The sequence below is a fragment of the Heterocephalus glaber genome, unplaced genomic scaffold, assembly GCF_053883595.1.
Source record: "Heterocephalus glaber isolate CG9 unplaced genomic scaffold, H.glaber_assembly_v1.0 deba00000347, whole genome shotgun sequence".
Classification (NCBI taxonomy): Eukaryota; Metazoa; Chordata; class Mammalia; order Rodentia; family Bathyergidae; genus Heterocephalus; species Heterocephalus glaber.
The window spans coordinates 3238570-3261606 of NW_028258143.1; the positions used below are offsets into that span (position 1 = coordinate 3238570).

Consider the following 23037-nt stretch of genomic DNA (forward strand, 5'->3'; position numbering starts at 1 on the left):
CAGTACGTTCCCTGGTGCACCATTTACATGTGCCTCATGGAATTAGTTTTGCACTAAACACACCTTGTGAAATGCAGACCTGAAGAATACAGTGCAGTGGCCATACTGCTCCTCCTTCCTGCAAACCAGAACTGCGTCCAAGGACACCCATTCTCTCTCTTTTTGCCGACCCAGAATGCAGGCCACTTTTCTTTTTTCAGCTATTAACCCTTTCCAATCTCTTCATTGACTCAAATTTGGAATAATCTTTGATCAGTTATGTACTCTCTCTCTTTCTCTTTAATCATCCTCCAATTTGCATCATTTTTTGTTACATGCCATTTTTCATATCTGTTTTTATTTCTATTTTTTTGGTACTAGGGATTGAACTCAGGACCTTGTACTTGCAAGGCAGGCACTGCACCACTGGGCTCAATCCCTGGCCCTCAAGTCTGTTTTGAGGTGTGCAACTACTCATAATCTCTGCTTAGACTTTTATTCATGGACATATAGTCTTCTCCCCAAAAATGCATACATCAGGAAAAGAAAAGAATATAAATATTTTAATACTAAATTTATTGAGATATCATGAGATTAATACAAGTTACCTTTGGCCTCTGCAATTATAAGAGGTGCTCAAAGTGATGGCCATTAGCTTCTAGATATTTATTAGTATGGCAAACTGCTGAAGTGTCTATACCTTTTTTTGGCAGACCCTGTATTTACTCTTGTATTTATAAGGTTCTGTAGGTTAAATTTACTATATTAAGTACTTTTTATTAAAACCTTTCAGAAAGACGATTGTGAGCAGTGTGTCCCACTGTGAATACTTTTCAGGCATGACGGTCTTCTCAACAACACAGGAATTTCTTTAACTTTGTTGCCTTCTTGACCACCCCTATTAATCAACTACATATCCTCTAGTCTCTCAAATCTAGCAGAAATAAACGAAGGTGCCTAGGGAGTTTCCTTTGCTAACCATCTATCTGAGCATCATTTAAAATTTCCCTCATGCCAATAAGACATTTGCCCATTCCTGCAACTCTAGGCTTGTGTATGTGGACATGTAGAAGGTGAGAGAAAGTGATGCAAATTTAGGTCTAGAAGGCACTTGTCCCACCTGTGTCTTTAAACATTGCCTAGTGCAGTCCTGGGGTTTTGCGGCAGCATCTCTGGAAACATATTGGAGGGCGGAGGTGAGGAAGAAGAGAGTTTGAGAAAAGGAGCAGCAAGAGGGAGCCTCTTTCTGCTGCGCATGTTGGCTGTTGGTTGGAAAAAATTGGAAGCCGGGGTTCCTTGGCTAGTTATAGAAAAATACTATATGGTAATTGGAACATTTCTAAAAGCCTAAACAAATTCTCATGGGTCTTAGGAGAGATTTGAGAGTAGAGAAATGTTTGAGAGTGAGATGGGCAGTAATACTTCTTTAACAGGGCTGGGGATGTAGCTCAACGGCTCTGCACCTGTCTGGCAAGTGGAAGTCCTGAGTTCAATTCCTGGTACCAGATAAAAAAACAAATAAATGCTTCTTTAACCAAAGTGAGAGGATCTGTAAAAGACAACAACCCTGACGTGCTCCAAAAGGCAGCAGCACCTTGCTTTTCTTCTGAGTCTCTCTTTTCACTTTCACATCTTACCACAGGACCTTTTCTCATTAGCACCTTCACCAGAGTTGGAGCTGGAGAAGAAAAGGAAGTGTTCAGACATGTGCCTATTTGCATAACTACTTCGCTGAGTTAATGCCAGGACAGCACAAACTTTCCATCCAGGTCCATGAAAAAGCCAGTTTTCATTTATCACGATGGTATTATTTTCTTTTTCAGCATAGAACATTTTATTGCCAGGCTTCTCTTAACTGTACATTATAAATAGTGTCTGATTAAGAATGTTCTGGATGGGTTAATTAGTGTGGTGACTATTATTAAGCAAACTGCTTGTTAGTATTATGCCTATTTGATCTTGGTATTGATGTGAATTAATTGACCATAGAGCTACATTTAGAAAAGCTGAAATAAACTTTTTTAAAATTTCTATTATGGCAATAAATTGTTTATATTAAACATGTCTATGAAAATCTGAGTTTCACGGCATGGAGAATCAGAATAGACTCTGTGTGGGATGCTGGGTGAGGTTTGTTTTGTTTTGTTTTTAAAAATATTAACATATTTGTCCAAGCTTCTTCAAGACTAGCTCTATTGAAACAAAGTAGTATGAAATTATTTCAGTTTCTTCCTTTGCTATTGCTGCAGAATATGTAAAAATCAAAGTGTTTTAGACTCCCCCCAACTAAAGGAGGTACCCTGTTAGATTCAGCTAATTGCCTAAATTCTTCTTTTGGTGGCAATCACTATAATAAATAGACCATTAAAGAAAAATGTGAAAAGATATTATAAACAAGGGAAACGAAACGTAGCTTATAACCACCTTCTTTCAAGTACTGAATTGTTATCTGTATTATTTATTGGTATTTTGTCCAGTTCTGTTATTAAGTTTCTCTAGCTGTCATATATCCATAGGGAATTTATTCGATGAGCTAATAAATTATACCATCAGGGAATTTTTTCTTGAAATTCAGCTTAAATTTTCCCATTCTTAATTCCATCTCATTGCTCCTAGTTATACTCCCTTGTACCAGGCTAAATAATTATTCTTTTTCCTTAGAGACTCCTATTATGTACCCCTCTACTTGTCACTTCACTAGGCTATTCATATTTAGCTCCTTTAATCTGTCCTCATAAATCAGTTCTTCCATTGCCTTAGTCATTACTACTGCTCTTTTAAGAACTCTCTAATTTTTAAACATATACAGTTCTAGGGTGCCCGTGATGAAATCAGCATTCATTCAATGTTCTACAGACCCAGTTTCTTCCCTCCCTTTACAATAGGAATCCGAACTAAGTGACATCAGTTTGTTGGGTCAAATCAGCACTTGCTCATCTTGTCAAACTCAGGATGATTTTTCACTGTTTCCAACTTGCATACAAGATTTATTCTGATTTTTTTCAATTTTGTGGGATTTGTAAGCTGTTTTGTTTCCTGCCCCTATTTATATTCTGCATCATTTCATGTCCTTATTCACTACCACCTATCAAGTCAGTCATCCACAACCTGTGTTAACATGGGAATTTAGTCATCTTTGAGAACATTTAAGAAATGTGTTGAATGAAAGCAGACCTAGCACCTTGCCCAGAGCTAAATTTATTGTCAGTTACCAATTTCCATTGTTTACAACCCTTTAGCCAATCTCCCGTCTCTTTTAATTTGTAGTTTTGCTCACATGCTGGCCAATATAAATGGATTTTATGAGTCAGATGGGTCATGAGGTTGTTTTCTAAAATGAAGATATGTTGTTTCAGTACCCCTTGGTTTTTTTTTAATTGTGAATCCTTTTTGCACTAAGTATAATTTTGTTAAAATCCTCTTTAAGTTTGCCTGGCATACTTTATCTGACATTAACAAATGGGTTGTTTGCTTTATTGTTGTTTTCTAGATATGTACAGATGTTCTTTCTCTTACCATTTGTTCTGTTTGGGAGAAGCTGAAGATGTTAACATAGTAATTTTCTTTTTTACCTATTGTGGTGATAAATTAAAACTTAAAACTTCTTTTTTTTGCGACAGAGTTTCACTGTATAGTTGAAGCTATCCTAGAACGCTCTATGTAGTCCAGGCTGGCCTTGAACTCAGCCCAGGGCTCCTGCTTCAGCCTCCCAAATGCTGAAATTAACAGGCATGCACCACTAAGCCCAGCTTTTTTTTTTAATTTTGAGGTAGAGTCTTCCTAAGTGGCTCAGGTGAGGCCTAAACTTTTGCTACTCCTACCACAGCCTTGAAAATAGTTAGAATTACAAGTGTGTGTAAAGGGGTTTTTTTAGCTCTTTAGAATACCCTCAGGATTTTCAGTTTGTTTTAGGAAGAAAGCTAATTTGCCCCCTTAATACTTTTAGACCGGTGAGATCTGCAGATACAATCTGTAAATACCCATTTTTCCCCATTTTAAATCAAGGACTTACTTATTATTTTATTACATCATATTTAAGGGGCTAATACCATTCTTTGCATTTTATCCCTCTGTATGAAATCATCTGTTTATTGCTTGGGGGTTCATATATTTAATTGTTTTTTCTCCCATTTAAAATCAGAATAGACATTTAAAGGGCTTTATGAGAAAAGCATAGAAGCTCCCAAAGCAAACTTCCTGACCCTGGAGTGTGCATGGCATAGTACAGCCAAAGGCCTTGTTTCTAGTTCATATGGGTTCCCCACTGTTCGCTAGTATTGCTGATCAGCCCTAGGTAATGCTCCCTGCCTGTGAATGCAGGGACTCTGGTCCTGTAGCTGACCCCTTAAACCCTGTGTCCATTTCTGCTCACCTCACTTGAAACAGAAACCTGCCCTAATGCTTTAGTGACACACTCCTTTTATTCCACACCTGCCACCCAAATTTTTTTCCAGTTCCATTTCTCCCTCCTCAGTTCAGCTTTACAGAAAATTCAGTCTTTTCTCTTTTACTTGACCCCTACTTATACACACATACATACCAAGAATCCTGCCATTAATAACAGATATTATTCTTTTTCCCATTCCCATTTTTCAAGACTTTTTTGGTAAGATCCTGTTTCCTTTCTTAGCAAGTGTCCCTGACTATTTCTATGTCCTCACAAATCCAAACCTTCTTTGAGGTTTTTGCCCATGCTACCACACAGGGACTTTTGGAACTCCATAGGAGTAGCCATTGCCCTAGGACAAGACTATTGCTGTAACACCTTGCAGTGTTTTATATTTTTATACAATTTTTTGAGGATTCTTGATTCATTTCCATTATTCTCTCAAATTGTCTTTCTACTCTTCCAAATGTTACTTATTGCTCTCCTTCATGATTTCTTCTACTTTGTTGGCCCCAAATGCATGTATTCTTCATTTTTCACTTTCTCAGCCATTCAGACAAAAACCAAATCCCTAAATGAGCCTCAGGAACTCAAGAGAGCACTTGGTCTTGTGGCCCAGTCTATCCCTCCAGTCTTACATATCAGCCTCTTTGGATTGCATGTAATTCCAAGAAGAGTTCAGGTTCCTGCATAACCATTTCCTTTGATCCCATTGTTCTCTCAATCCAGACCTTCCCCACCTTGGAAAATCCTTGCATTAAACCCTTTCAGGACTTTACTGATCCCCTAGATAGGATAAATTTATTCTTCACTTGAGCTGGAAAAGTTGAAATGTCCATTGTAGATGCAGTATATTCCAATATTGGTTAGTTACCTGTTTATACATCTCTCTCTCTCACTCTGTTTTAAGCACTCTTTATTTTCTCCCCAATAGATGGAGAGCTCCTTAAGAGATCTTGTGTTTGCGTGTATAGCTCACAGATTTTAGGCTACATTTGAATTTTTAAAGATTTTATTTGTATTCCCTATCAATAAGTAATGGATTCTGAATAGCAATCACTAAGTAACAGATATCGAACACATATTGCCCCATAACAAAGCATGATGGGAAGTAGGGGAGAAATTATAATGAAATGGCTATTAAAATATATTTCAGGAAAACATTAGCAAGGTCATTTTAACAACAAGTATGCACAGGTGCCCAGAAATGCCAAATAGCCTTGTGAGAAGTGGCAAAGGTAGCCAAGAAAATATCAAACATTGGTATAGGATAATGAACATGTGGCTTGAATACAACCACTGGACCATGGGGTGACTTGAAAACATAAAATGAAAATGCAGAAAGATGAGTGAGGGAAGAATGATAAATTATCTCAGTAGTCTTATGTTTAATTTTATGTGCAGTGCAGGTTTTATATCCACAGAAACTCTTTGGAAACCACTCAAAAATAGTCTTGTCTAATTTCAAACCTTTGAACCATCTCTCAGTAGCTAATACCTGTTGAACCTTTTCTAAAATTTTTGTTATGACATCTTCATATTTTTTCTCAGCTTTATGTACAGTTATCATGTCCTTATAGAAAGGTAAGAGTAATTTTACATATTTTTTTTTTACTAAAAGCATATTGCATTCCCTTTTTGTAACAGATTCATGCCCAAGCACAAAATAACCCATTTAAAGAAGATGCTCAGCCTTAAAGGAAATGGCAGTGCTGCTCTCTCCATGGCCCTTCTTTCACAGCCGGAACAGAGAAACCCTGAGAATTTATTGGAGAATTTTAATTCAGTGGACAATGTATACTCTGAGCTTCATACTGCACAGGAAAACCTGGATAACTCATCAATGCAAGAGTCGGACTCAAAACATTCAAATTCATCAGATAATTCAAGATCTCATCATGGAGAAAATACACATCTGACTCTTAATTCCTTTGACAGTTTGGGTGGAGTTGATGATCAGCAAAGACCGTTGCACATTGTCTGGCCTCACAGGTGGTAAGTCAAGACATCCAATTGAGTAAAAACTGGCAATAGAAAATATATCCAATGACTGACTTACTGATTTGCTGTCCTTATAGCTTTAGAAAAAGATCATTTTAATGTAATAGTACTGATACAGTGAAAGATGGTAATACTCAAATATTTTATGTTAATTAATTTGTGTTTAGAATTTGAATTAAGATAATCACTATTTGCAGTGATTTGCTCAACCAACAGTAGTAGCCAGACATTCAGAAATTCAATTCTTGTTTAAGACAGTTTCAGCGTATAAGATACCATTTTAGATATACACACATACATTCATGTTACCACAAAACAGTTTTATATACATACATTGATAAATCTGTATCACCATTAAATAAGAACAATTTTTATTATTTACTACTGTTTTGACCAGTGTCAACTAGGTGGCTTTGTTTTACTTGTCATAATATAGCTCAGAACATTTGAAACCATTTCCCTTCTCCCAAATGTGTCTCTGTATTGTGCTAAGCAAAATACCATCTAGCCGAGTCCTTTCTAAATAGAGAAAAATCAACTGCAGTGCATAATCTCACCAAATGTAAACTCATAAATTTGACCCTAGTTTCTATAAATTAGGATTTAAAAAGGTAAAATGTCCTGATAATCTTCTGGTATTAGGCATGAACATTTTAATCTAGTTTTCATTCCTCCCAGTTAGTTTAATCTGCATGTGGCCTGATTAGAGTTCACATCCCCCACAGATTATGGTCTTTTTATTGCAGAGATCCTGAGCTTATCATTAGGTCAGATTTTCTGAGAGCAACTATTTGCAGGTGAAGTAATAAGCACACCACACCAGCCCGGGAAAGCTCCTTTGCCGAGGATTTGACTTCCAGCACATTAAAACTCCAGAGTCCTCCCAGCTGATCTGCAGCATCTGGTACCTAAAGGGATTTTTATCTTTAATTTTAAATATATGAACATAAAACTTAGTGATTGAAGGTTGATGTGGAATGTGTTTTGGATGTGCTAATCATCACACTTCCAGCATATCTTTTCTAAGGGAGTAACATTTATTTGCAAATCATATTTTGTTTAGAATGTGATGGTGTTCAGTATCTTTTACCTTATTTTAAAATATAGTGGATCTGGGTAAGATCAACCTGTTTGAAGGTAAAATACATGGCCTCATTTACTCCCTTCTGAAAGGTTTTTCTTTTATTCCATTAATTTTGGTTGTCTCTGAACTAATATTTATTGCAAGAAAATCAGTTCTAAAAAGTTTCATTCTGGTTTATCATAAAAATGTTAAATAATTTATAGACCGTTGTTACTAAACAGTGATGTGGAGGATATAGAGAGAGCCATGTTATTCAATACTTTGCACAAAATAAGACAAAGCTATGTTGATAAAATTAACAATATTAAATTGAATAATTCCCTCTCTTCCTTTTTATATTTTTGCTTTAATTTAATTTAATTGCCTAAAGTTAGTTGCTTAAAGAGATACAGCATTATGTTTGTGCACATTCTTATTGTTAAAGCTAAATTATTTTTAATTTGGAGAAGAGGGAAAAAAGTCACATCAGCAAGAGTAAATGCCAAAATATAAAAGTAACACATTCATCCTTACGGGTAATATAGTAGAACATTGGAAACTTGGAGGTTGCCAGACACATAGCTAACATTAGGGCTAATTTTGAAAATCTAGCGTGCAGTCAATTTTACTGATGCCTGGGGACATACAAGGTAGAAGCTGACAAGAGAACTAATTTTGTTTGGGTTATTTACTGCTATGCATCATCCTCGGGTTCCCGCCTGACACACAGCTATATGAAGGGGGATATTATCACACACTAAAAATTTATGTTGACATTCGATATTTGTTCAATATGTCAGCAGTATTACTTTCATAATCAAAAGAGTAAGAAAAAGAGAAAAGAAAAGCACTTTATGCTCATATAGATATATCTTTTTAATAACAGTCTATAAGGTTAATATAGTTTACCTTTGAGAGTATACAATGAAAACAAGCAGGGTTAGGAGGGGAAATGACAGAAAGCATCAACTCGAGCTGTTTGTTTGCCATTACCTAAGCGAGCCATGTCAGCTCTCTGGCCCGCGTCTGATAGCTATTTGTTGTACAGAGAGCACAGCATAAAAAAAATATCAAACTCTTAATACTATTGTGTGCCCATAACCATCTGTCACTGCTAGCCTGGAGATGAGAGGAAGATTACGAGGAATAAACACTGAGCCGCCGAGCATTGGTAAAGCCTTCGGGCAAAAAACTCTTGTGGGGACATCAAAGACATTCTAATTCCGAGGCAGTCAAGGATTACAGTGTGTAACCTGTGCTGACAACAGATAAATGACTGGCAATATTGTGCCAGAGCTGTTGGGTCCTGCATGGAGTACTGATGATGATGATGATGATGTTATCTTGCAGAATGGACTCTGCTGGGATAATTTTATGATAAAACACTTTTTTCAAATGCCACTGGGTCTAGGCAGACATTTACTAGCTACAGGGGTAGCAATCAGTTTCTTCAAAATTTACTGTTCTAAGCCCATTAGAGTTCCAGCACAGCAAGACTCTTCAATGAAAATCTAAAATGCCTATATTTTCTTTAGGAGAATATATGCAAATGTTGTGAGCTGAACTCCTACCCTTTAGTAGTAGATGCTTTATCATCTGATTTATGTAAATTTGCTCATAAAAATACAGTCTATTTTTAATTGGTGAATATGAATTAGAAAATTAAGATTCTGGTTCAGCATTCATCAAACATCCCCAGCTACAAGCACACATTTATTTAGAACCCTAATCATATGGGTAGAAATCATATCATTGACCAGTCAGTGCAAATTGTATTCCAAAGGAAGTGACCAGGATTATGTTTCTGATGCAGCTCTCTTAGTTTTTGCCTCACCTACCTTTACCCTTTACATGTCCTTTTCAGTACTATGAGTTACTTTAACTCCCTGCTCACAGGTGGCTTTTCTTTGGAGCACCCTGTAAGAAGCTTTTCAGGCTGTTGCATCTGTGCTGTGTCCACATGGTGTTTTCTGAAGAGAAAGTATTTCAGGAGAGGCAAGTGTATCAGTGGTTGTTTCCCCTGTAAACATGAAGGAGAAGTGGGCACTAGGGGATGGAGTGTTCTTAGACTCTGTCATTACCTTTCCTAACAAAACAAAAATAAAACCCTCCTCCTTATCATAAAAAATACGCCCATGAAATCATGCTGTTGTGGTAGTCAACTCTAAAAATGAAGTGATGCTGACCTCATTGTGTTCGTTCCACACTGGGATCATGAATGGTTTAAAATATAGTGTTAGCCTCTAACATATCTTGTACTAAGTCAAACAAATGTAGAGCTTACTTGCTAGGATATGTATCAAAATCAAAAGTGACATTTTATAGGAGATTCATTCTGGCTTTAAATCTGTGTTAAAATGTTTGTGTATGAGAATAGGCCCTTAAATACAAGGTTTGCCCCCTCTCTTCAGTCTTTCCTAATCTAGGCTTGTCAAAGATTATAGTGAGGAACTTCTGCTGACAGTAGATAAATAACTGACAGTATTTTAACAGAGTGGCTGGGTTCTCTGCAAAGTAATTTGTTTTCTACTTTCTACCCAGTCTTTAATGTTTTGTTATAAACATCTATGCAAGGCATGCTTAATAGAAATGACTTATAGAGAAAGATCTGTAAAAAAAACACACTGCAATTGGCAATGCTTGTTTTTTTAACTGTTTTCTTTCCAAAAATTGTACTGACCTTGAAATTTTGCACCAGTTTCCAGACTTTATGTAAATATTCTCTACATTGTGTTAGGCACAACATGCACACTGCTGGAGGGACAGAAAAAATAAGTGTAGAAAGTATTGAAAACTCACACTCTCAAGGCCATGGTTCTCAACTGTGTGATATCAAGACTCTTTCACAATCTTAAAAAATTAGTGAGGTACCAAAAAACTCTTTTGTTTATTGGAAATTTAACTTTCAATATTTACTGCATTAGAAATGAAAATTGGAGAGAAAGTTTTAAATCTACATTAAATCATCTTAAAATAACAATGAAGAACCAAATACTAATATAAATTAGATATTTTCATTAAAATAACTATTTTTTAAAACGAAAAAGTAATACCAAGGAGTGACATTATTTTACATATTTGTACATCTGAAATATCTAAGTGGAGGAGAGTTTGATTTGATTCTTACATCTTTTTTTTTTTTTTTTTTTTTGGTACCGGGGATCGAACTTGGGTCCTTGTGCTTGCGCAGCAGGCAATGAAACCACTGAGCTAAATCCCTGGCCCTCTTACATCTCTTTAAGTATTCAGTCTGTTGTAATATGTTGTTTTGGAAATTTATAAAAAAAAATTCATTCCTCACAAAGAGATGTTGTTGGAAAAGGAAGTTTCAGTGGCCTATTCGGGTTATTGTAGATGTTCTTCTTTGATACTGTACCAAAGCTTGACAAGGAGTTTCTTTATGCTTAGTTGAAGTGTGGACTCTCATACCACCTCAATGTGCTCTCCATGCTCTGTTACTTGCATTTTGAATGGATTTTGTAGCATCATGAATTGATCACTTGGAAAATAATAGGCTTATTGAATAATGCAGATGTTTTAGATATTGATACAGTTCATTGTCCTTTTTCAAAAAATCACATTTGTTAGTATAACCATAGTGTAGATACAGTTTTTCCAAAATTCTAATGGCTACTTAAAAGTTCAAACTTAGAATTACAAGATATATCAGCTGTTCTCTTTGAAATGTCAGGTTCACATGGTTAATATCTAAGAAAATGTCTGCCAAATACTCAAGTCTGACCAACCATCTTTTGTGTATCAGTTTTTCTTTCATCTAAACTGAGGATTTCATGAAGAAGACAGGTTACCTCACAAGTTAAGTAATCATACAAATTCTTTACTTCAAGAAAGCCATTGTATCCTGGTATGCAATAAATATTTTTTACATGTAATGTATTTCCTGTTTTATCATAAAGAATATTAAAAGATGTCTACTAAAGAGATGAAAGTAGTAACTTACTACTTCTTCAAGGGCATTCATAAGTAAAACAGACTTTCTCTGCAAGTGCAGGTAGTGAAAATAGGATGTGCACTACTTCACTTTGCTGTCATCACCTTGAATTCTGCTATGGCATGTAGTTTTACCCTTAAGTGCTTATGCACATTGCAAAAAAAGCAAATTTCTTCTTACTATTATTACAACATAGCTTGATTTGCAAATCTCCTTTAAAGGATCTTGAACAATGTCAGGAATTTACAGATTTTATGAATACTTTGCAAATCTCTGTCAAATGTGACTGATGATCATATATATATATCATATATATAGATATAGATATAGATATAGATATATGACTTCCACCAGCCATTGGAATTGCCTATTTTTTTAGTTCTCATAGATTAAAGTCTCTTGCCCTGAATGTTAATATACCACATTACAACTTTTGGTTTCAGTTGATCCCAAACAAATGTTCATCATATATGAGAAAACTCTCAGACCAAATAGAATTTGTTTCAGTGTGGGCTAAGAAGTTAGAAAATCATAGAATAACAATCTATGATGTAATAAATTCTGTTCTGATCTTAAAAACTCAGTGAGTGGACCACTAATTAAGTGTATTCTGGTTAAGAAAGATAAGATAGGAGTGGGCTATGAGACACGTTAAGGAGTTTGAAATTATTAGAATCTCTATAGTTGTAAGTTCCACTATGACTTTTTCATTTGATCTGTGGGGAAACTATCAAAGCTTTTCATTTAAACTTCAAAGACTTCTTATGATGTATATAGTATTTGCAGCATTTTCAGTGAAGTAGCAATAAATTGATGCATGAAAACTTGATGAGAATTTGGAAAGGATAAGGTCCAACTTTGGGGAAATAAATACATATTTGATGTATGCTTAGATGACTCACTAAAGTGAACCATGTACCCTAATATTGAAAGAATGTGACATCTATTTTTTTAGAAACTTTGGTGAATTATACCTAAAATTAAGTGAATGGTATAAAATGGAAAATTATGCTTTATGACTTGGTAGTAAAATAAATTACTCTTTCTTATTCTTTGACTCTGTGAGGTTTAAAAATACAGCTTTGAAAGCAAAATTGATGACTCCCTTCTGAAAGAATATGTGTTAGATGATTGGATGATAAGACTTTTGGGCCAAAATAAGCTTATGTTGGTTTTCTCATTGCCAAGATACCTTAGGGAGCATTTGATGAGAAGGCCGTCTTTAACCTTTCAGGTTTTACTGGTCATTCCCTTATAATAGAGTACATTTGGATATCAGTCTTTGGGTGTTGTGCCAAGATGTGAACAGAAAGGCAAAGCACCAGTATTTGGACACTAACATTCTGTGTTCTATTTTAGTGTAATATATAATCTGGTGGGGGTTTTTTAAGAGAAAAATGATATTCACAGAAAATTAATTCTGGGAAAGATGGTCATGTGGTCTGGCCACCTACCTTTCAGTATACTCCACCAAATCCTCCTCAGACCTGTGAACATCCATCTTACTTGTTCTGCTTTTCAAATAAAGATATTTCCGTAGATGTTTTCTAATAACACCATCTAGTAACCTACAGTTTGGGAGGAAGTTTTGTTTGATTTTTGTCCATCATGAATTTCAAATGAACTATGGCATTTGAAAAACAATAAGAAATGTAGGGAATTTTACTAGTCTCTTTGAAAAAAAAAAGTCAAACAACTGCTACATACCTCATCATTTTATTTTGTCTTCTCACCTAGTACTATTAAATGAATCTATGGGACTTTATTACAGGATTTTGATTAAATAGTAGGGAAATAAGTACTAAGAAAATCCCCCCCCCAAAATAGCCTGACCCAAATCTCATTTTTAATTACCCTTCTAGATACCTTGCTATTTTTCAAACCATAGACTGTATGAAAAAATACGATTCAGCATTTAGTTTCTCATTGCATCTTGTGGTATTTTTAACATATACCATGTCAGCATGAACTACTTCCACCTATAGTCATTACTATCTTGATATTTTTATCTCTATAATATCATAAACTAAAGATCTTGTTACCCTTTCCTGCCTAATGTGGTTACAAAGTTCTCCAAACTTGACTCATTTCATAAACATAGTTACTGGAAAAGATGGGGTTTGACTTTGGTACACTTATGACAGTTATCTTCAACGACTCAAGGCCCATGTTTGCTTTTACGTCTTTCAATTCACTATGCTTTTGATCAAATTCTTATACTATACTTTACTTATCATCATAGATGAAGGGTGGGCAACTTGGGAAATAGTAAATCATTCATATGGGTAGGTAGGTGGGTGAGTGGATGGATGGGTGGGTAGATAAATGGATAGGTAGGTGAATGGGTGTGTGGATAGATCAATGACCTATTTATTTGTTACATATACTTATGTCATGTAGGTGATTATGTATATTTCAGTATATTTCTCCTTCCTGGTCACTAAGCCTTTAATCACAGTTGACATGACCTCTCTGTAATTAACTCATTCTTTCCTTCCATTGTCAGAAGTAGTATCCCTTCTGTTGCTCTTTATGTGTGATATTTTCCATCTTTCCATGATGGTAGTTGCTATTATATTTCGTTAGAGGTGCCCTCAGTCCTTTGCCTTCCACAGACAGTCTCCCTTGATTTACATCTCAGCAATGTGTGAATTCCCCTGACTGTGAGTTTTTGCACACCAAGGGCAGTGCACACTCCAGTGTGCCACATAAACATGAAACAGAACTTTGCACTTTCCTTGTGCAACCAAGCCATGCTTATTTCATGTTTTAAATGATGTCATTTGTTTATTTTGGGTCCTGGGATCCTCTGGGAGAGAGAAAAAAACTCATTTTTTTTCACTTGAAGGAATTTTTTCAAAACCATCTAACCAGAGTACCCGGCATATGGGAATATTTACTAGATGCTACTTCATGTTGATGATTAATTATAGAGTGACTATTTGTTGATTGATTGTCACATTATCATTAAGTCCAGGTCAGAACAAATTTCTCTTTCTGGGGAGAAAGATAATGAAAACATAAAGGGATTCAACTTACTAAATGGCAGATGGAGATGGTTATATGATCAGCATTGCTTTTAGAAAGCCTATGTTTTTAAAATTTTTTGTGAAATGTCTTTATAGGAGTTATAAGTACAAATCCTTCAAAGTGTGTTAAAAACCAAACAATTTATTTTAACAGAAAGGTAGTAGTATTTGGAAAGAAAGGCCCAAACTGGTTAAAAATCAAAGTAATTTCTAAGTTATCCTTGAAAAATAAATCCAGAAGGAAAGATCCCTGTAGAATATTTTTTCACCGACTTCTTCACCATAATCCAGATGTGAAATTACTTTGCAACAATCCACTAAAATCACTCTTGAAACTTTATATAAAATCCCAAATGAATGAGGTCCTATGGCTTTTATAGGTTGCCCAAGCTGAGGTTCAAAAACAGATTTTTCTTTTTTTAATTTTTTAACTCAGTCACTGATACCAAAGAAGTCCAAGGTGGAATAGCAATAACTATTATAAATTATGTAAGGTTTCTTTTCTCTTGTATCATCTTTATTGGGTATGCAACTAATTAGCTATTTCAGCACTGTTCTGGCTAGCATCATTTGTTGGGTAAACAAAAGAAGGGGAAAATTCAGAAACACAAAGAGGCAAAATGTTTGAGATTTGTTCTAATATGTATACCTCATAGTGCTTATCTTCTGGTGAAGGAAATAATTTATCATGATCTTAGTCAAACGTATTTCTCTCTTTGCTGTCCTTTTTCATTAATTTAGTTATGTTTCTAGGATGAGAATTGATGTTACTTCTAATTATGGTTATATGTAGTTAATTTCCTTTTCTTCCTAAGCTTGGTGTGAAAGGCAGTTTCCTCCCAAAGAGGTGGGGGGACTGGTTACTGGGAGGGAGAATACTGATAGAGCAGATCTTCCTGTTGCCATAGCAACAGATTTATTTATTAGGGGTTGAAATGACATGAGTTAATATACCGCATACCTGCTGATCGGCAAACTCCCCTCTTTCAGCTGCAGTTGACAATTAAGTCCTGGACAGCTACAGCCAGGGGTTAATGTTCCTCATTAGGAGAACTAGGTCATTACTGGGAAATCAAGGCACTTAAGGCTGCATGGGTAAAATACAAAATTCAGCATCTAGATGAGTGAGGCTTTTTTATGTTAATTAACCTTATTTTCCTAGGTTTAAAAAAATCTTATATGCACATGTCAGTGGATCAATTAATTGAAAAAAGAGCTAGTTTATTTTACTCTCTGAGTTGTCTTCATTTCCTTTGCAAGGATTTCATTATTTTACGGAAAATTCTTATGTCTATATGATGAGTAAAAAGGGTATTAAAATTAAGAAGGGAATCATCATGGAAATCAGCTTTACCACAAGGGAATGAGCAAATAAAAGCCTTGGAAATGAAAATAAATAAGCTTTGCTAATACCTCACCTAAGGAACAGAATATAAGCCCATCAGAGCTGAGAGATATTTAGAGGTACTTCTGGCTTCTTTATTAAGCAGTTACATAGTTATTTGACCTTCAGAAACTGAAACTTTGGAAAAGTGATTCCAAGTGGTTTTTAAATGTTCTACTTGCCAGAAAGCTTTGTAGCAGTTTAATAAACAATAACTTTCAGTTCATAGTTGGCTTTTTTAATACCAATAAAATTAGATACATTAGTTGAAAGTTTTTATTAAAATGTCTGAATGGGTGTTTTTTCGCTTGATAAGTTCATAAATAATGTATCAAATCCCCTCTAAAAGCTTTGTTTTCTTATTTCTTTAAAGAGTTTTTATATTGAAAGGGGGGTATTTACAGAGTAGAAAAAGATTTATTGCCCCAAATCCTGTTTTACCTTCATTATGTACGGCCTCCATTGAAACCACTTCTTAGGAGTTGTTTCACTTCTGGAATTTTTTCTGTGGACATAGACAAAAGCGAAAAGACACTATTTCTACCTTTATTTCCTAAAATAGTCTCTTCAACTGAAAAATCAAAATCACTGTAATTCCTCTTCTTCCACCCATAGGATGTATGTAAACTCTCCTTTCTCAATGTAAAAATATTAATTAATTAAGTCCCAAAGACTTTGTACAGAACTCTTGTCATTTCTGTGCAGCTCACCTTTACCTGCTTATCTCTCTGTGATTCACTGTATTATTTTTCACCTGCCCAAATCAGTTGCCTATTCTGTAAGTGAAACCAGGCCCTCAGATACTTCATTAGAGAACACTATTCAAGTAAACCTCTATTAATGTCAGGTATATTGCCACTTATCCTCTGATTTAGCACGAAATTACCATTCTAGGTGGCACCTCTCAAAGCTGCCACTTTCAGAAAAGTATTTCCATGCTGAAATTAGACAGGTTCCTTACACTTATCATATTCACCTACCGTGGTTGGTCCTTGGTGTTAACAAGAACTTTTTTAAAGGAGAAATTGTTTTCTCCAATTTCAGAATTGTTATGGAAGAGCCTGAGTTCTAGAATAAGAAGGTATAAAAAAAGATTGTTAGTTATTCCCCCTAAATTTCTTTCTTTTTTGGAGGGAAAGACAATTAGAACATGTTTTCCAGCCTCTATTGTCACTTATTGGGGGAGGCTGTCTGCCTATATCTTAGCCAATTAATGTAACCAGAAGTGATGAGGTCCACTTCCAGGCCTGGTCCATAAAAATGTTGTATTCACATTCTTCCACCCACCTTTTCCTTCTGGCTGGGCAGACATAGAAGGCACTGATGGAAGATGACAGTGACTCCTTGACTTGGCACTTTAAATGACCTCATGGAGAAGAATTCCCCTTCTTATCTATGCTTGCCAGTGCATCCATGGACCTTATACATTTTAATTCATTTAATATTTGTAAACCCACTTTAATGAATGAAGAAAACTACTACAATAATCTAAATATAATGGTGGTATGACTGAAGTAGTAACTGTGATGAATATAAGAGGTGGTCAAAATATATTTTAAAGATTCTGGCCTGAGTGAGTAAATGAACTTGCTATTTACTGAGATGGGAACACTTGAGGACAAAAAAGGTTTAAAAAGTTTGTGTTGGGACATAATAAGTTAGAGATATTTTTTAGACATGCAAGTGCAGATTCCAAGTTGGAAACTAATATACAAATATATCTCTCAGATAAACAATCAAGATTGGATAATACAAACTTAGGGGTTATCAACATGAATATGTTCCACTCCTTTAAAGAATTTTAAAAATATGTTTTAAATCTCAAATCGCATTGTAAACTTTCTAATTTTAAACACTAAATTTATACTAGTTCTGTGAGCAGCAGTGATAGCCTGCTTATAGTAACAGCATAGTAGAGTCTGATCTCTAGTAAACCTGTCATAGTTTATCAGACTTGTGCATTCAGACCAGTCACTTCCTCTTTAAACTTCAGTTTTCTTCTTTGTAAATGGAAATAATGCTACCTACATAGTAGAATTATTCTGAAGATTAAAGGGAAAGATATGAAGATAAATGTAAATGAGTTAGCACAGTTCTTGGCAGAGAATAAGCACTTAATAAATAAACATTAGCTATTATTACTAGTAAATAATACGGAGTAATTTATTAGTTCACATAGGACTGTTGCTTTTGCCCACTATCTCTTATTGCTTAAAAATCAGTTTTTTTCTTAACTCTTCTAAGAAAAGAAAAGAAACAGCTAAATAAAGTTGTCTTTTTTCGTCTTCATTTTCAGCCTACCCAAAACAAGTACATACTGTACAGAAAAGTAGAATTAAACTACAGAGCAAACACTTCTAAGGAGCAGCATCTGCTTTGTAAATGAAGTCTATAAAAGGCTACCAAATGTCCCCTCACATTTTTATGATAGTTGGAGTATTACTGAACCTGGATGGAATTTTTTTGAAGCTCTTACATCAAGCACCCACACTGTCAATATCACAAATTATTTCCGTTTTTAACAAGATGGCTGCCATGAGCTTTTGCTTAAGAATAGCAATACTGTATCTATATAACAAGAAAAATCCCTAATTTAAAAATGGGCTAATGTTTTGATTGAATAGGCATTTTTTAAAAAAGACATACGCATAGCCAACAAGTCACTAATTATCAGGGAAATGCAAATCAAAGCCAAAATGAGATATCACTTCACCCCAGTATCAGAAGTATTGGGTTGGCAGGTAGAATTATTGGTGGACCTTAGTAGCTCTTCTGTCTCCTAGATTATAGTGTGAGTAGTCTGCTTCAGCACATACTTGGCAGTACTGTCATCTGGCACCTTGATCCTCATCCAAAGGAATGGGGTCGCTCTATCTTGTTCTAGATCTCAAGACCTATGAGCTAAATAAACCTTTTCTGTCTGTATGTTAGTTGCCTCCAATATTTTATTGTAGTAACATGAAGCTAATACAATGGAGTATAATTTATCTATTACAGAATTCACCTGTTTTATAAATGCAGTTCAGTAATTTTGATAAATTTAGGGTTGTGCATCTGTCACCGTGATTGAGTTTCAGAATATTTTCATCACCCCAGAAAGAATCCCCATGCTCTCTTCACAATCAACCCTTCTTCTGACTCCTGCCTCAGGAAAACACCAACCTACTTGCTATCTCTCTAGATTTACCTTTTCTGAACATTTTATATTAACAGATTCATAAGGATATGTAGTCTTTTTTGCATCTGATTTACTTCACTTTTAAGGTAGCATGTCTAAATAGTCTTTCTTTTCTAATGCTGAATAATTTTTCATGGTGTGGATCTAACACATTTTATTTGTACTTTCCTCATGTGATGGTTTGCTTCCTTTATTTTGAGCTAGTGAATAAAACATGTGAACATTTTCATAGAATTCTTTATATGGACATATGTTTTCATTGTTCTGGGGTAGATACCTAGCTGTGAAAGTTCTGGGTTATCTAATAAATTTATGCTTAATTTTTTTAAAAAAAAGACCAAACCACTTTTAAGGACAACACCTATAAATTCTTCTTTCTAAGATTCATTTATTCATTTAAAAAAATATGTGTTGAACTCCTGCTAAGGACAAGCCCTGAGCTGAGCACTACGTATAATCAGCTCTTAATTACCTGTTATAATTGAAATGAAATATACTCTGGATATTTAAAGTCATGTTATCCATAAACCAAATGCAGGATGTTCTTTCAAGTTCTACAAGGGAAAAAAATCTGCTGTCTTGATGGATCTATTTCCCAAATATGTACTGAATGGCTGTTTGATAGGTAGCTACCAGGAATTCGATAATGAAAAGAGACCACAGTCCAGGAAATGAGTATATAAAGGGCATATAAAGTTTTCATGCATTTCCAAAATCTGCCATTTTCTAAAATCAAATGCATCAAATTAAAACTCCTGTTTTTTCACTCTAAACTTTTTTATACTTCAATTTATGAATGGTACATTTATATTCATTGCATTCCACTCCAAATTATCTTATTTGATTAGTCTTCACATTAACTGTGTGTTTGCTTCATACTGTTGCTATACCAAGTTACCACAAACTTTGCAGCCTAAAAAATTGGAAATGTATTCTTTGAAAGTTTTGGAAGTCATATTCAAAAGCTAGTGTCAACAGGCTGAAATCAAAGTGTCATCATGGCCCTGCTCCCTTCAGATGCTCTAGGGAAGCAGACATTTCTTCTTTCCAGCTTCCATTGGCTGTAAGCAATCTTGATTGTGGCTGCATTACTACCTTACTTCAAAGAGCTACCACAAATAACTACCACTCTTCATATTTCCTTTCATTCCATGTTTCTCTTTGGAATTTATATACTAGTTTGATTTTAAGTAATTATCCTAGTAATTTTTAATATAGAAGCAAGCCAGCATGCCTACCTCTTTGCTCCCTTTGCTCCCCTTGCATAGTAAACCTGTCTTTCTGCCTGAAGAACATCCTGAAGAACGAAGGCCCGATAATGGCAAATTTATTTGAAGACATCTTTTTTTCTCATATTTCTTTTAGGGTATTTTTTCTGAGTATACAATTCTATGATGAAGCTTCATTTGCTCAGGTTTATTTTGCTATTTTGAAGTTATTGACTAGAATTTTCTCTCTAGCTACTCTAAAGATTTTGTCTTTATCTTTGGTATTCTTCACCTTTACTCTCCCATGTCTAAGAACAGATTTCTTTTTTTTTTTTAAGAAAATTCTACGTGGAATTGGTTAGACTTATTAAATCTTAGGGATAGTGTCTTTCACCAGTCCTGGAAAATATTTACCATTATATCTTCAATTATTGCCTCTGTGTCATTCCTTCTTTTCTTTCCTTTTAGGATTCTGTATCCTGATCTTTCTCATTATCTCCTATTTTTTTTTTACCATTTCATTAATTCTCCATGTCTGTTTTACTCTGAATTTTTTTTGGATCTTGGATAATTTTATAGATTTATCTTTGAGTTCACCAATTCTCTCCAAAGCTCTAATCTATTACTGTTGCTTGTTTTGACTCTTTAGTTGCAGTTATTATTTTTATTAGTCAAAGTTTATATTACTTATTCAAAACTATTTGCTAGTTTTTAATAGTTCCTGGCCTTTCATGTATTAAATCTCTTATTTCTTGAAATTCTTTAAACATACTATTTTTATATTCTGTTTGATAATTCCAGAATTTGAAATTTTTGTGTCTGCCATCTTTTTTATTATTTGCTCATGATACCTAATTTTCTGTGTGATTTTAATTAGTTACTGTGAGCATCTATTTTTTAAACTTTATCACAGGCAATATTTGGGGAACTACCTGAGTTGTATCTAGATTTTTCAGAGGGGACAAATGCTTGCCTCTGTCGAGTGCTAAGGGAGCTACCAGCTGAGCACTTTTTCACACTACATTCTGAATCAAGCTTATTTTTTAATTTTAACACAGAAGTAGCTTAATGTCTAATTTCAGACTTGCATGTGGATTGATTTCAGGTTAGGAATTGGAGGAAAGTTTTACTGATGTTTAACAAGAACATCTATCTTCACACCTCTTCCATGCATTCTTTTACTTTCATTCTACTGCTGTCCATACTCGTTTCCAATCCTTATTAATGTAAAATAAATTACTGCTATGGTTTGGACGCACTTTGTCACTCAAAGGTTCATGAGGTGGAAGCTTGGTCCCCAGTTAAGAGGTGGTAGAGCCTTAAAAGTGAGGCCTACAAGGGGGATAATTAGCTCACTGAGGTGCTGCCCTCTGAAGAGACTAATGCTCATCTTTCAGAATGAGTTAGTTTTCATTAAAAGAGGTTCTTATAAAAAGAGCAAGCCTGGCCCCTTCATTGCTCTGGACTCCACTCTTTTCCTCTCCCTTTCTCTATTTCTCCCTCTCTTCTCCTCACCATAGCCATGTGTGACATAGCCCAGGGGCCCTCACCAGAACCCATAGGGCTGCCTGAGCTTGGACTTCCAGCTTCCAAAACCATGAACCTTTTTATAAAAAGCACCCAGCCTCAAACATTTTGTAGTAATAGTGGAAAATGGACTAATGTAACTACTTAATTACCTCTTGATTTTCTCTTCTATAACCTTAGCACTTTTCAGTCCCTATCTCGGGTAACTCTCCCAACCCATTACCTTGTTGAAGCCATTCTGTTCAGAGTCCTTCTGTGGCTTTCACTTTCTGTATCTGTGGTCTCAACTCTGTCCATTGGAATGAGGGATTTTTCAAAATCAGGAATGCCTGTTTGCCTCATAACCAATTAAAGTGGAATTTTTTTACAATAAAGCCCTTGCCTAAAACTTTTTTTAAGCATCCCCAATAAATCTGGCTCTGTTGTATAGCCAGGATGGAAACTACTGCTCTGCAGAAAATTTATTTATTTATTTATTTATTTATTTATTTTGGGGGGGTACCAGGGATCAAACTCAGGTCCTTGCGCTTGCACAGCAGCCAGTGAAACCACTGAGCTAAATCCCCAGCCCCAGAAGAATTTTTTTTAAAGAAATGGCCTTAATTTAACAATTAAGACCTCAAAGGACAGTGGTGATAAACCCTGGCTGCACATAGAAAATACCCAAGCACAAGCCCCCAGGTGGAGAGATTATAATTCAGTTTTTCTGAAATGGCGCCTAAGTGTTGACATTTCTAATAGTTTCTATGATTTACAACATGAGGTGTTCATAGACTTACAGGGAAGTAATAGGTGGAAAGGCCTAAGTGGGAACTGTACTAACTAGAGAGCAACCCCACACAGTAAGGATCAGGCAACCCTACCTAGCTCTTATTGACACTTAGCCATCACTGTGCAACTCCTGCTCTTCTTGTCTGTCGGACAGTCACATCTTACTCTAGTACTCAAATCTCAGGAGTACTGGAAAAATTAACATACATATGAATTCACGTATTTATATGTGTTCTATGAATATGCATATATGTCATTGATAGCAAAATTTTTAGAGCTTTTAAAGATACAAACAGACCACTGTGGCACATGAACCATAGGTTTACCACCACTGATACTGATATTCAATATTATTCATATGAGGGAGGGAGAGAGAGAGAGAAATCATAAATTATGAGAGTAATTTTTCCTTGCTTTTTCTCAAATCTGATTTTATTCATGTTCTGTGCTTTATTTACTGTGCCAGCCTTCCTTCTCCATGTCTGTTTAAATCACCACTGTCATCTAAAGGCCAACTCATGCTTTCTTTGCCAGGACATTGGAAAGCTGGTAACTGGA

At 35.2% G+C, this 23037-nt stretch overlaps 1 protein-coding gene across 22 annotated transcripts in view; it reads left to right on the forward strand.

Moving 5' to 3' along the window:
• Positions 1–23037, forward strand: part of Qtman (queuosine-tRNA mannosyltransferase) — a 462684-nt gene that overhangs the window by 317723 nt on the left and 121924 nt on the right. For all 22 annotated transcript variants that reach the window (XR_015445963.1, XR_015445964.1, XR_015445957.1 and 19 more), the window contains one exon: positions 6014–6361. Coding sequence is in view for 17 of the 22 variants with exons in the window: in XM_087197546.1 (XP_087053672.1) it covers positions 6014–6361 (348 nt within the window). In the remaining 5 variants the exon portion in view is untranslated. The remainder of the gene's footprint in view (positions 1–6013; positions 6362–23037) is intronic.